Consider the following 16258-nt stretch of genomic DNA (forward strand, 5'->3'; position numbering starts at 1 on the left):
GGGCATTGACCCATTCTCTCGGAGTTGATGATCTCTTCTCAGGGTTAGTGATACACCTAAAATAAATAGTATTTTTAGACACATTTTTATACCTATTTTTTGAGATATTGCACTTTAATGGAAATTATTTGTGTGTTTTTCTTTCAGGTACAAGTAAAAAAATGAAAAATACTAAAAGAAGTAAAAAATAATCAAATTTGGAGCAAAAAAGTAAAAATTGTGCTAAAGTGTTTTGGCGCCTAAGCGCCCAAATTTAACGCTTAAACGTCGATGAAACAGAGAAGGTCACGCTTAAGCGCCGATGAAATAAAGAAAACCGCGCCTAAGCTCCTGAGGCCCCGCGCTTAAGCTCCAGAGGCAGTTATATGACGGTTTAATTCAATTTGTTGAATTTTGAAGAGACATTTGAGGCACCTATTGGCTAAAGAGGGTGGTTATGACCACTAAAAATGAAAATATGGTAAAAAGACTTGTGAAAGGAGACATCCTTTGGAGAATTCATCAAATTTAGACACATTTTGAAGAGTTATCAATGCACCTCTTGGAGATTTATAAAAGAAGGAAATTAAGATCGTCCTGTAAAATGTTGAAAATGGGGACTTCTGAAAAGATTTAGAGTAACTTTTGGAGAGACTTTTCAGGCACCACAAATTTACTTTATAATTTTTATTTTTAGTTTTATTTTGAGAGTAAGAGTGTTGTAAAAGAGAAGATATTCAAAGAAACTTCAAGAGTTTGGTGGTAGATTTGAGATAAGTTTCTATCTTTTACTTTTAAATAACTTTTAGTTTTAATCGAGAGTTCTTGTTGGTTTGACAATGATTTCTACTTTTAAACTAAAGTATGATTTTATTTTCTCCATGAATTCTAAGCAGTTTTCTTTATTTTTCTTCTTAAAATGATAAGTAATTAAAGTGTTGGATGGAAGTTGTGGAGAGTATTGATCTTTAAAGTTGAAAGAAATTGTGATGATTTAAATCCATACACATCATTTACTTATTGATTTGGCATATCTAGATGTTAAAATTTGATGTGAGAACATGTAAAAACGGGGCTGGTATTGTCTTAGTCAACAATTGGAAAGAATCACATGAGGTTGTATGAATGTGAATGCAATTCATATGATTTAAAGCACATAAATAGGGAAATAATCTTTGAAGGGTGTAGAGTTAGAGGACTTTAAAGTGACAGGTTAAAGCCCCCAACTTGGTTTATTATTTTTTAGGTTCTGATACGAGATGTTAGCCCCCAGATGGAGGAAATCAAGGGAACTCTAAAGTGAGAGCTAGTATCTTTCCTGCCTAGTCGGTCTTCAGAACTATTCAAACTTTAAATTAATCAATGTTCTTTATATCATCTTTAGTAAGAGTAAATAATATTATTACTCATATTTAGCACAACACAATTTGCATATTTCCACAACAAAATTCCTATACTTATTAAAGATTCATAACATGAACACAGATATTTTCATATTTAGTGCTCTTCTACTACAAAAACTCTGGTTATCCTTTTAAATTGTTATTGTTCTATCAAAATATTGAAAATACTAAAAATTTTACTTACTGTGAAAATATCCATAGTTTAAGTAATTGTCTTTTTAAAATAAAAGTGCATATTGCTAATTTTTCCTGTGGATTCGGTATTCAGGTCTAAATCAAAAAGTCCTATATTACTTGATAATGATACGAATACTTACATAGTATCCCAATATATATAAATTAAAAGTTAAATTTTTATTTTAAATTCTTATTTTCTCCATGATCAAATTTTTAGTACTGTTGCATATAAACAGTCGGGATCAAGTAGCACGCATATAAACAGTCGGGATTAAGTAGCACGCCCCGGATGACACCCAACATCAAATCCTTCAACTCTTGGTGCAATCCATGTTTGTTCGTGTCTCCATTAAAAGTTTCTTCTCATTGGGCTACTTTTCTTGTTTGCGGCATGATCCACGTTCACTGCACCTTTTAAAATATTGAATCCTGATTTATTTATGAATCATGTCAAAGAATAGAGTGTAAATAATGAGAAATTAAGAGATAGAAAGAGAGTGAACATCTCTCGTGATCAAAAGTTTCTTATTTATAAAGTAATTCCTCTATTTATAGAGAAAAGGGTGTAAAATGATGATATTACATTTTTTTCTTGTTTTAAAGGGGCCCGTACTAAGGTATTTCTAGTATTTTACATGTTGTCACCCAACTGCTTTCTGGCTTGGTCAGCTAAGCTTAAATTAGGAGTTGACGAGATCAACTTGGTCGGCTGAGCTTAGTCAGCATGGATCAGCTTGGTCAGCTCGGACTGCTAAGCTTTGTTGGTATGGATCGGTCGATTGATACGGCCTGGCTGTCAACCCTTAGTCATTAATGAGGAACTTCTTGGGTGCCCCTCAGATGGTTGGAAATACTTTGGAACCAGACCTTTGGATCAGCTATTGCATTGAGTCGTCTTTCATGTAGTGGTTGGCGTGGATGTTCTTTGATCTCGTGTTTGGTTGAATAGCTCGAGAGTGGGTTACCCGGACATCTTTTGTAAGCCTCATGACTCGATCCGTTTTGGCTTTGTTAGCTTAGCTCGAACAACTTCACTTGGTCGGACAAGTAGACCTCATGAACTTCTGTCAATGGGCTCTCCTCCGTTGTACTCTTCTCTTTTAGATAGTTAGATCTCCCAGTACGGGCAATAGATGATTTTTAGTGTTAACATCAAACTAGAATAGGGCTACTTTCATCTTCAGCTTCCATAACCAATAATTTTAGTTTCTATGCAACAAAAGCTTTTCATGTAGTGGCTGGCTAAGTTCTTTCAAATGCCTAAAAATTGAATTTGCTGTCTTTAAACAGTCTGTTGATAAAAAACGAGGCCTAAGTTTTTGAGTTTCAATCCTGATACCATTATTCTTAATAAAATGAAGAAGAAACAGGCAATGAAGCTTTCTTCAATAGGTTTACTCATCTAGCACAACATGAAATTATATAGAATTAATAAAAATACATAGAAAAACCATCAGCTAAGAAGTTGCCCATAAGATTTTGCTATCTGATCCTTGAGCTGATCATAGGTGGCGCAACAATATTCAATTGTTATAGCTGTTCGAAAGTACTGTGCATTTAAATGATTTACAAGCATAGAAAAACATACTAACTTAAGCTGAACTCCTCGAGCCATATTAACACCTCATTTCTCTGCAGAAACAGCAACGAAAGTAAGAAAGTTTGAAATTAGCACTGCCTGAGAGAGGAAACTAAATCAAATCCATATTCAAACGAAGCTTAAAATAATCCAACTATAGGACAAAAGAGATTTAAAAAAAAGCTATAGAACATAAGAGTTGTTATTATACTTGAATTATATAAAAACGTTTTGCAGTTAAAAAGGAACAAGGAGCTTACCATTATGGAACTCCAAGTGCGTCCAGGATCATTGTACCGAGCAAGCACACAACCCCTCATCGGATTTAGACCAGCTTCAATCAGAGCAGACCGTAGTTCTTTCTCTTTTTGTCTAACTATATCCTCAGTTGGCCTTCCACTGAACTTTACAGCAGCAGCAAAGCCTCCTTCTACCTTTCTCAAGCTGATTGTTTCTAAACTAGGTTCGGGTAAGCTGCTCAAGAAATGTTTAAGTTTACCAAACTTGATGGCATGCTTATTTATTATACTAGAAACTATATAGATTTCAAATGTCACATAAATTTCATCCTAGACATAAATGTTAAGGGGCCATTTAGGATCACGCTTGGGATCACTACTTATATTGTATTTTTCATTTTTATTTTATTTTGTTTATGTTTTCATTTGGAATAAAACATGTTTGATTTGATATAACATGTTTAACTGTTTTTAAAAATACTCAAATAACTTTTAGATATTTTGAGTCTTTTTAAAAACAAGCTAATTTATATTCAAAGATAAAAAATAAGAACATGCAAACAAACATATTTTTAATAAAAATAAAAACAAAAACAAAAAAAAGAAAAAAAAGTTATCCCAAGCAGACCCTCATGTTGCTATGTTTTTATTCTCTTACTTGCTATTTTCTTTATCCTTAGGGAGAACTATCTGGATTGATACTTCTGATAATGCAGCATCTTTAGCTTGTGTAAAGACAGGGGTGGTCATTGGAATCTTTTCCATTGTGGAATTTTTGCCAAATATGTATCTAAGAAGATCAAAATAAGATGTAAATTTAAGTAAAATAAAATTGACCAGAAATGGCAACTGAACTACTCACCCTGCAACATCATTAAATCCAGATGAGCCTGAAAGCTTATCTCCTTTCGTCTCAGCCACAAGAAAGGATGCATATTTCCTAACCTATAGAGCCACAATAATCCATTACCATTTATCCTACTATTAGTATAGTTCTAAGATTACTAAAATAAAAATAATGTAACATTAATGGGTGATATACGTTGTTTTCAAGAAATACAAGACAAACCCACTCAAACAAAACATAGCCAATGAAATAGAGAAAAAAAAAAGACAAATATAACAGTTTGTCCATATAAACATATTGAAGCTATGAGATAAGTTTTATCATAAAAGAAGACTGAGATTCACAGAAATCTCATCCATAAGTTCAGTATATCGAGACAAAAAGACTTGACTTAAAATGAAGGATCAGAGATGCGTTCTGGGTCACAATACACGAATGACATGGTGACATAATGATAACATAAGATCCTGCAAATATACATGGAAAAACTAAATTTTCATTGCTACAATAAATTAAGTAAATTTCAATTGAAACAAGCTTGAATGAAGACCAACACCTCATACTTGGCAGTTCTTTTCAGGATCTGGTAATCTGGTGTTTCCAAGTCCGGAGTCTTATAAAAGCTCAACTATGGAAGATGACTATGGAAGATTACAGGCTTTACATAAGAATGTCAGTGAGTACAACACTGTATGCTGGATTTTCTCCAAGATCAACAAAATTGAATTGAATAAGTACCTGCCCTACAACATCCGCCAGAGCTTCCAACGAGAAGTACTCATTGTTCTCAATTGAATCCCATAGATCCTACAGAATGAAGGAGCAACAGTAGCCACACCAAGTATGTAAAAAGAGCAGTGTCAATCAAAGCAAGAACATGAACCTCACCACGTGGCTGCAAAACTTCCGATTCTTAGGATTTACCCCCATGATGGACACGCCGGTCAAAACCAACTCCGGCTTCCATGCATAAGCACAAACTTCATTACCACCGTCCAGCTTGTAGTAAGTTCAAATGGCCCTGACTACAAAAGCTGAAAATTACAGCTAAGCTTCCCAAATAAATTCAGACTTAAATAAGAACACAGCAGCATGCCCTCTGTTAAAAAATTTCTGTCCTATTGTTCTTCAAAGGTTTTAATATTTGAATCAAACAACTCGTATTTCAAAAAAATATTTAATACCTAAGTGGAAGATATTCTATTTGACAAACAATATGTATGAGTTTTATCAATAGTCTTAAAATCTTCCAAACAAAGACTACTGTTACAAGATTAAGATAATTATTACTATAATGGAAAAAAGGGGCACATCACTTAAAAGTTCTCTACAATATATCATCAAAAATTTATATATATATATATATATATATATATATATAGCATCTAAAACCCAAAAAAGAAAAGCACTCTATTAACGGCGCATCGTAAAATCTAGAAATCCAAACTTTCACCATTTCACCTCATCGTCTAGCCCTCCCCAGTGACTTATCAACCTTCATGAAAAACGTGAGTGTCCTCTTAACTTTGTTGTCCCCATGGGTGAGGTTGGCTAGGTTGATCATTATGAGGTCGAGTACGCCTTTCTTTTAAATGATGACCGTTATGCTTAGAAGCTATCGAAAAAGATGGATTTTTCAACAACAAAGTAATATTGAACTTTAGTTTAGTATAATTTTATAGCATACAAACAAATAAAAACCTAAGAGGCAACTTGATTTTTTACATGAAAAAATCCTCGAAAGAGAAAAAATCACGATGTCTGGTCCAGTCAAAATAATCCATTAGATATTGAAAGCACATATGTCTATTGTATATGGAATTATTTAAGATGAGATTACAAAGACCAATAGTCATAGATATTGCACAAACAATGTGGAAAATAAAATCATAGAACAAACAATCAAACGAATACGGTGCAATTTACATGGTTCGACACAGATCCGCCTATGTTCATGGGGATTCCACCATCACAGGTGGGAAGAAAGAAAGATGATCAGGAAAAAGTAGGGTTACAACTCACACATCAAAAGGAGGCCTAATCCCTCCTTTGAATAATAGAGATTAGGGCACAATAATTAAAAAACACAAATGGCAAATTAACCCCTCAATACAATTTAAACCTCTAGTAAAAAAATCTTCAAATTATCTTTTACTCCCAGATAGGTAAAAGATGAACAAATAAAACTCCAACAAAAAAAATGACTATACCAATATAGTTTTCTACGTACCCCCTCCTAAAGAAATCAAGTATCGAATAGTTCTTTAAAACGCCCTACTGGACAATCAATCTTGAGCTCATATGTTCACCAAACTCTTACAATAGATGAGCTTTTGAATTGATATTACCTTTGTGAGCATATCTGCTGAATTTTTCTTTGTACCTATCTTCTTCAACAGAATCTTATCGTCATCAATTACATTCTAAACAAAATGGTATCTCATATCAATATGTTTGGTATGAGCATGATAAACTTGATTTGTGGTCAAGCATATTGCACTCTGACTGTCTTAGAACATCATTAGAGACTCCTGATTAACTCTCAAATCATCCAATATGTTTTGCATTCATATCACTTTCTTCATCACCTCTGTGATTATCATGCACTGATCTTCTATAGTAGACAAAGCAACAACAGACTGAAGCACTGATCTCCACCTGCTGGACATCTTGTCAATGTGAATAAATAATCAATCATAGACCTCCACCTAGTCATATCACATGCATAGTCTGAGTCAGTGTAGCCTACACAAATAAGCAATAGATGAATATCTCTCAAATATCAAGCCAATCAACTTTACCCTCCATATACCTCATAATATTATTCACAGTCTGTCAATGACTCCATCCTAGATCATGCATGAATCTGCTAAAAACAACTGCATCTGTAATCTCTGATATAGTATAAATCATAACATACATCAGAATGTCCACTGCACTAATACAAGAAACTGATCGCACATATTTCCTCTCAATATCATATTTAGGGCACGAATCTAAACTCAATTGAAAAAAAAGATGCAATGAGCAGACTCACCACCTTGCTTGAATCATCAACCCCAAACTACATCAGCACCTTTCAAATATGTTTAGTGCAAGAATCAAACCTTTACAGTTGGTTTGTCCCTAAAAACTTTCATACCAAGAATTTAGCCAGCTTACCCGACTCTTTCATCTCAAAATATTTGGACTGTTGATTTTTAATCCTATCAACATCAATCTGAATTACAAATACAATTAACATGTCATCAATATAGAAGTAGATGAACTCAACATTAGCTAGTTTTTTAAAATATGCATAATGATCGTATTAGCTCCTCGTGTACGCTTATCTTATCAAGAACTAATCAAACTTTTTATACCACCACCATGATGATTGCTTCCTCATATAAAGACTTGTTCAGTCTGCAAATCAAGTCTTTTAAGGCTCTATATTCAGGCAACTACAACATATAGATCTCGTCTTGTGATTTTTCATATAGAAATACAATCTTCATATCAAGCTGCTCCAAAATCAGGTCATAATGTGCTACAAGTACTAAGAGAACATAGATCGAGGGATATTTGACCACCATGGAAAACACCTTATCATAATTAATCTTTTCTCCATGTGCAAAACCTTTTGCCACTGACCTTACCATGTACAATACATCAACTCCATAACATCATTCTTTCTTTGCATACACCCATTTGCACCCAATGAATTTTTTTCCACAATAAAACTTCATCAAACCTCTAAGCAGCACTTTTCCAAAGAAACTTCATCTCTTTATTCATTACCCCTCCCCAAAGATCACCATCCAAGCTCTCCATAGTTTCCTAGTAGTGACAAGAGATTTTACCCTACATGACCGAAAGTGCGAATGGAATATGATCTCTCAACCAAGCTGGTTTTGGGATATTCTAGCACCTTGTCATGCTCCTAGCATTAGAGTTTTGAGCACGAACCTCAACATCAACATCTTCTCACAACTCCTCTTTAGCACTGTCAATAGATACTTCCCTGAACTGCAACTGGATCAGGTAACTGAGTAGAAGTGCACGAACTTCTGTTGCATATTTGTGATCAATTTAGAGCTCTCCACCTGCTTCGAGTCACAAGGCTTCAACAAGCTTGTTTATTCAAATGTAACATCCCCGCTAATGATGATCTTCATTTCCAAGCCCTTGACTCCAAACCTGAAGCCAATGAATATCATCTTCTTTGCTCATAATTCTAATTTATCATTTTGCACGTGGTAGTCAGCTGGACACTCAAATACCCTCATGTGCTCATAATCTCTAGCAGTATGCCCCAGCCAAATCCCATTTGAGAATTTCTTCCCAAAATTTATAGAAGACAGACAGTTCACCAAATGACAAACATAATTTATAGCCTTAGCTTGATAAACTCTACAACGGATATTATTACCTATCTGAGTTTATCATCTCTGTGGTGTCTCGAACAATAAACTAGTGTTCTATCCCAGCTCTATATAATCCTTGCAAAAAAAAAACATTTGAGGTATCTTGGCCCCCATTGTCTGATATGATACACTAGATATTTTACCAATCCGAGTCACAATTTACGGCTTCCAAGTTATGAAAATCTTCAGCATCTCACTCTTGCGCTTCATGGTGTATACCCGTACATATTTAGAGTAATTATTTATGAAAGAATTGAATGATATTGCCTTCATTTAACACTAAACATATGTATGAACATACTTTAAATACAGTTTATATTATGATAACAGTCCCAAGAGGAACCTGTGTCTCATTACCAAACACATAATGTTCACAAAAATCAAACTTGCAGATGCTGCTCCTTTGATTAATCCTTATTTCACCAAAGCCTAAAATGAAGGATCTCCAACATGACCTAGTTGCATATGCCACAACATAGTAACTTCAGAAGAATCATCAACAACAACAGTCGTTTCAGTAGTAAAGGTTGTGATAGTAAAATCATTTCATTAATATCAGTGCTCCACGATATATCCTCAAAAGTCATGTATCGATAACTACCTCATAGCCTTTGGCCTCTAAGGCCCCAGCTGACAATAAATTCTTTCATGACATCCAGAAAATGTTTAACACCAATCTACCCTCTCACAATATCATCATGCATTCTGATAAAAATGTCACCCGCACCAATAGTATGACAAACTTGATCATTGTTCATAGTTACTCCATCGTTGTGAAGTTTCTTGTACGTATAGAACCACCCTCGATAGGATAAATGTGATAGATAGTATATATATCCAAAATATAAAACAAATAAATTATATATAAACTATGAGAAATTCTAAATAACAATGCATCTTAATTTGCATTATCACAAATCTCCACAATAAGCTTGACTTTCACCTCAGAGGAAACTCTCTTTTTCCTTCTTCGCCTTCTCCTTCTCCTTCAACTTTGGACAACTTTTCTTTCAATGGTAGTCTCCAAATAGAAAGCACACTAATTTTTTCCAAGTTCAAGATTACGCCCACGTGACTTGCCACACTTTTGAGAAATATCGTTGTTGCCACACTTGCCCAAATTTTATTTTTCTCATATATATCACGTATGAGTGTAAGTGCACTGGCCAAATCCGTCTTTGCAGATTCCTTATCCTTTCGATGGAAATCACGATTTAATAGCGTCCTATTCACCTCATCATAATTCAAAACCTCATTCCTATGAATGAGTGTTATCGTGAAATTTTTGTACTCATCAATGAGTGAATTCAACAAAAGAAGTGCATTACCTTCATCTCTAATATTTTAATCCAGATTTAATTGATTTGCCAACAGCCATGTGAAGTCATTTAAGTGTTCATCAATATTTACCTAATGTCTCATATGAAATCTGTAAAGTTGATGCTTCACATTGAGACGATTCTCCACGTAATTCATGAGATATTTGTCCTCCAATGTCTTCCATTATTTTCCTGCAGATGTCTTCATCATCACCCCATACTTGAATTCTTGAGTTGAGCAATTTTGAATCAAACCACAAATATGTTGGTTCATCTTCATTCAATATCTCTTTAATATCTCTACAAGATGTTCATTGCAATCAAGAACCTCCTTCAAATTCAAATATCACATCACATTCATTATCTCGCATCACCACATACAAAATTCCCTTTGCTATCAAATTTCATCACATCGATCTTGATGGGAAGTTTAAGTAAATGATCCATCTTTTCCAATGCCATGGTGGATGCTGAAGAACACTGCGTTGTGTTAATGTTCATCAAGGAATACTCTTTCGAATGCAAATAAAAGATACACTCTCGAACTCTTATCACGTGTTGTCTGTACATAGAAGGACAAGGCTAGACCCGCTTGATGCTTCATACATTGTACCTGCTTGTTATGTTGCTATCGTTGGACTGACGGGACCAAACTCGTGCATCCGCTTCCGCCGAACCGCACGATGTTTAATAGCTCCTCACCAGACCGACCACGCTAATCTAACTACGCACCGTTTCTCTGACTACTCCGATCGCAAAGTCTCACAAGATGTTGTCATCAGTTGTCAGAACAAAACCAAAAGCTCTTATATCAAATATTGTGCAAATAATGTTGATAACAAAATCATAGAACAAAAGATCAAATGAGCGCGGTATGATTTACATGGTTCGACGCAAATGCGCCTATGTTCAAGGGAAAGGAAATTCCACTATCACAAATGAGAAAGAAAAGACAACGAAGAAAAAATAAGGTTACAACTCACATAAAAAAAAAACTCTAATCTCTCATTTAAATAAGATAGGATTATGACACACTAATTAAATAACACAAATGAACAATTTCTCCCCCAATATAATTAAAGCCTGTCTACAAAAGCTGAAAATTACAACTAAGCTTCCCAATTCAATTCGAAATTAAATAAGACCACAAAAGCATGCGATCTACTAAAAGATTTTTGTCCTAATGTTCTTCAAAGATTTTAATATTTGAATCAAACATCTCGTATTTAAATAAAATATTCAATGCCTAAGTGAGATCTTCTATTTGACAAACAATTCGTAGGAGTTTATCAATAGTTTAAAAATCTTGCAAACAAGGACTATTTTTCAAGATTAAGATATTTAATAGCATAATTAAAAAGGAGGCACATCACTTAAAAGTTTTGTACTATATATCATCAAAACTTCATATATTCCATTAAAGGCTCATCGTGAAATCTCGATATCCAATTCTCCTTCTGGAGATGATTGAATCTCAAAGTTTCACATGATCATGTAGCCCTCCCTAGTGACTTATCAACCTTCATGACAACCGTGAGTGTTGACTTTGTTGTCCACATGAGTGAAGCTGGGTAGGTCGATCATTGTGAAGTCGAGTATGCTTTTCTTTCAAATCATGAGAGTGAGGGGTGTATTAGAGTAGGAAGCTCCGTTGTTGCGAATGCTATGCTTAGAAGCTATCGAAAAGGTTTGACTCTTTTTCTCACAAAGAGAGCCAAACTGTTAAATATTAGAAAATTTTCAATGACAAAGACATTTTGAGTTTTAGTTTAGTATAATTTTCTAGTACACACAGATATAAATATAAGAGACAACTGATTTTTTTCGTGAAATAATCTTAGAAAGGGGCAAAATGACGAGGCCAAATCCATCAAAATAATCCACTAGATAACAAAGGTTTACTCTTTTCCAAAATTGTTTAAGTTGAAATATAATACTGTTAGTCATAGATGTATAATAATAGTTTATTGTAATAGTTATAATTGGGTTACAAAAACCATATTTAATAACTACAATAGCAATAGTTAAGTACAAAACTTGCAGTTAGACTATAACAATTGTAATTGGTGGCTACAATAGTCATAGTTAGTTGCAACAATTACTGGTGATTGTCAACAATGACTACTGGTTGTTCACCTGCACATTTTTTCACTAGTATTGTTTTAGTTGTTAGCTCATTATTCTCTTCTCCTACCCCTCTCAAATAAACAATGGAAAAATATTTATAAGTCTTTAGAGGGGCATTGTAGGAAGATAAGAAGCTATTATAAGAGGAATGCTAAAATGAGAAGAGAAACATTTGTAAAACTCACTTTTATTTTACTTTTTTTCCTTGAATCTGCTCGATACAAAACTCAAAAACGTCACACCTATTTATATGAACGACACTCCCATTAGGATTGTGCCAACACATTTTAATCCTATGGCTACAATGGACTCTCTATAATATTTTTTAATCTTCAATTACAAGAGTCATTAATTACATATTCTAGAATTCTCTATATCATTCCTTTAAAATATATCTTTAGAAACCTCTAAAATTTTCTTCATAAAATGAGTTTCAAGAATTTTCTAAAGACTTTTCTAGATTATGGGCTCAATTAAAAGACAAATTTAAATCAAGTTTAATTTTCAACACCCCCTCTTAAACTTGATTTATCATCCTGAGCATTCTTATCCTAATAAAATTTTCATACTAGAGGAGCTTGGTAAATATATCAGCAACTTAATCATGAGTCTTCAAATACTCTATTTGCACATCATTTCTTGTGTTGCAGTCTCTAATGAAGTGATAACGTGTGTCAATATGTCTACTTCAATCATGGAAAACTGGATATTTAGTCAAAGCAACAACTAACTTGTTATTGACACAAATCTTTGTTGGCTATTCTTGTGGCAATTTGAACTCCTTCAATAAATTTCGGAGTCAAATTGCATGACAAAGACATGAAGTTACAGTAACATACTCAGCTTCATAAGTAAAAAAAGCGATGATTGACTGCTTCTTTGATATCCAAGTAAAAACTGTGTCTTTCATGTAGAACACGAACTCTATAGCACCTTTTCTCTCATCCAAGTCTTCAGCCCAGTCGCTATCACTATAACCAACAAGCTTGAAATCATTTGATGATGAATAGAATAAGACAAATTCGATCGTACCTTTGATATAACAAAGAATCCTCTCGGCAGCCTTTAAGTGAGTTGTAGTTAGTGCCTCCATATAGCGACTAACAATTCCAACAGCATGATGTATGTTCAGCCTGGTGCAAGTCAGGTAGCACAAGCTTACAACCAAGCTCTTGAACAAGGTTGGATTGACAATTTTGCCATTCTTATTGTCGGATAACTTGCCTCCACATTCCATCGGAGTGCTTTTGGGGTTGCAATCATTCATATTGAATTTCTTAAGAATTTATTTTCCATAGCTTTCTTGAGAAATAAAGAAGCTTTCATCCTTTTTCTTAACTTCAATACCGAGAAGGTACATCATTTGTATAATGTTGTTGACCTCATTTTTTAGGTCTTCTTTTTTCCTTCCTTAGATACCCTAGGATCTAGCCTTAAGATTTATATTTTGACTCTCCTAGAGGACTAGACTGGGATCTACACGACTTAGAAATTCAGACAATTTCTTCGCTCCTTGAAGTTTCATATTGACGGTTTCTAATCCTTGACGTCCAATTGAATCGATTAAAAGATGACATATTAAAGCTCTTGTTGAGTTCCCATAATGATTTAAAAACCATAAGAAGACCCCACGACGCGTGTGACGTTTGACTTTCTACCGCAAGCAGTTTACATGACTTTGGTTGTCACTTAAATTGATTATGTGAAGACCGGTCAAAAATTCACTCGTTAAACGGTTCCGAACGGGTCACAATAATTTCATTTGACGCGTCGCGCGCGAATTGAAGTTAAATTAGCTCGATCGTCGACGAATTTGTCCGGATGACTCTAGATGACGAAACGGGCCGCGCCGTTGCGTCCGGAACGTCGACGTTAGCTAGTGAGGACACACATTTTGTTGGGGCGCCGAGCGCGAGTAGATCACACAAAATTTAATATTTTCTTTAATAAAAAATATTTGATAAAGTTTTTTTATTAAAATAAAAGATATTTTTTTTATAAACCTAATCCTAAACTCTTCCTCACGTGCGCTCCCTTCCTCTTCTTGGGACCGAATTTTGCCCTATCTCCTTCGTTTCTCTCGGCTGAGTAACGATGGCCCTATTGTCGGTTTCTCTGGACACCCTCTTCCTCTCTGGTGGTGTTTTATCTCTTTCTCCGCTTGTAACTGTCGGTTACTTTTTTGTAATTGCTTCTCCCCCTCATGAGCTTGTAGCTCTCATTCTTGAGATCGTATGGGTCCCTAGTCATGAGCTTCTCCCCCCCTCACTCAACTATAAATACTCTCAAGGGGGAGAGAAAGAGGGCTACGTTTTTTTTTCTTGAGATTTCGGAGGGATTTCTGCTGGAAGCTTTCATCTCATGACTTCTTCTTACTCTTTTCATTTCTTGAGCTAGCAAGAAATCGAGGTCAGATTTCAGTTATTTTGAGAACTGGTTATTCTTGATCATGATTTTGATAGATTAATACCATAGTTATATTATTTGGCCCTATTCGAATACATGTGTTGAGATCTTTTTGGTTTCAAATACCATGGTGGTTCCTGTTCTTCTTTCTGCTATTATTTGAATGCATATACAGGGATTATTTTTCTTATGGTTTTGGAATAACTATTTGGGGCTGTAGTTTTCTGCTTCCTTTGCTGCCTTCTTCGAATATGCATTAGGAATTCATCTTTGGGCTTTTGAGGATTTGTTTGGGAGCTGCAGTTTTGCTTCCTTTGCTGCCTTCTTCGAATATACATTGGATAATATCTTTTGGCTTTTGAGGATTTTTTTTTGGGGATGTAGTTTTGTTTTCTTGATGCCTTATTTGAGAATATTTGTTTGGGCCTTTTTTTTTGCCTCGTTTTAAGCTGCTCGATTGTCTCTTGTTCGAAGGAGATTTTTGGACTTATTTGATAAGGTGGGCTTCTGTTTTTGAGCTTCACGGTTTCCTTCGGTTTGAAATAGATGTACATGGATTCTTTTGATATTTGGGGGCTGTTATTGTGCTTCCCTGTTGCCCCCATTCGAATAAAGATATTGGAGATCTATTTTATAGCCTTGATCAATTGTTTGGGGTTCGGTTTTGTTCTTCTTGTTGCCCCTATTTGAATATATGTATGAAGATTGTTTTGGTTTATAATATTAGCTTGGGGCTGTGGTTTTTGTTCTCCTTGCTGCCTCTACTCGAATACATAAAACAGGGAGACGACTGTTCTTTTGATTTTGAACAACAGTTTGGGGCTCGGTTTTGCTGCTCTTTTATTCAAGTATAGTTTGGAGAATTTTAGATGCTTTGGGCAGCTGCTATAATGCCTCAGTTTTGCTCTTCTTGTTATTCCTATTTGAATGCTTATAATGCAGATTATATTTTTGACTTTGAACATCTATTTGGAGTTGGTTTCTATGTTGCCCCTGCTCGAATGCATTTTTGGAATTTGTTTTGGCCCGGAATAGCAATTTGAGAGCTACAGTTTTGCTTCCTTGGTTGTCTTACACGAAAGTATATATATTGGTAACATCTTTTGGGTTTGGAAACATAGCTTTGGAGCTCGGGCTGGGTTCTTGTGATGGTTCGATTTAGCCTCCTAACTTGAATTTAAACTTATATTTTAATGGCTTAATTGGTACCTTTTATGAAGTTCGATTTTGGTTTTGTGATGGTTTAAACTTGGCCCTTTATACTATACTCGGTTTTGCCTTTTGACAATCTGGTTTGTTCCCTATACAGAGTTCGGTTTTATGCAATTGTGGCTTGGGTTTTGTTCTTTGCCGAGCCCAATTCTATTTCTTATCGGCTCGGTTTTGACCTTTTTGTGGATTGATTTTGCTGGGCTCGGTTCTATTTCTTGTCTGCTCGGTTTTGACCCTTTTTGTAGCTTGGTTTTGTTGGCTGGTGGCTTAGACTTAACCCATTTATTGGGCTTGGTTTTATTTGGTGATGATTTAGTTTTTATTTCTTTTTTTTTTTTTTGCCACAAGTTGAATTCACTTTTACCATGCTTGCCTGAAGAGGATCTTCTTGTATATCATGTGATGGTTTGAATCTTAATCTCTTGCTGGAATTGACCTTATAGTTGCATAAATTTCATATGTTTGAAATTGGCGATATGAAAATAAGAGTAGGTTTCTCTTTGAGAAGTTGGTAAAGCATGTAATGATTACATGTAGGCTTAAAATTCAAGCCTAGGAGTGGAA

General features: G+C 34.8%; 1 protein-coding gene across 1 annotated transcript in view; it reads right to left on the reverse strand.

The window, feature by feature from the left end:
- Positions 1–2935: 2935 nt before the first annotated feature.
- The window catches only part of LOC110029981, a 21317-nt gene continuing 7994 nt past the window's right edge, over positions 2936–16258 (reverse strand). The window contains 8 exon segments of the mRNA XM_020732503.1: positions 2936–3191; positions 3399–3612; positions 4036–4167; positions 4240–4322; positions 4781–4852; positions 4963–5031; positions 5113–5192; positions 5195–5249. Coding sequence (XP_020588162.1) covers positions 3147–3191; positions 3399–3612; positions 4036–4167; positions 4240–4322; positions 4781–4852; positions 4963–5031; positions 5113–5192; positions 5195–5249 — 750 coding nt within the window. The 3' untranslated portion in view covers positions 2936–3146.

This window comes from Phalaenopsis equestris, unplaced genomic scaffold (genome assembly GCF_001263595.1).
Source record: "Phalaenopsis equestris unplaced genomic scaffold, ASM126359v1 Scaffold000618, whole genome shotgun sequence".
Taxonomy (NCBI): domain Eukaryota; kingdom Viridiplantae; phylum Streptophyta; class Magnoliopsida; order Asparagales; family Orchidaceae; genus Phalaenopsis; species Phalaenopsis equestris.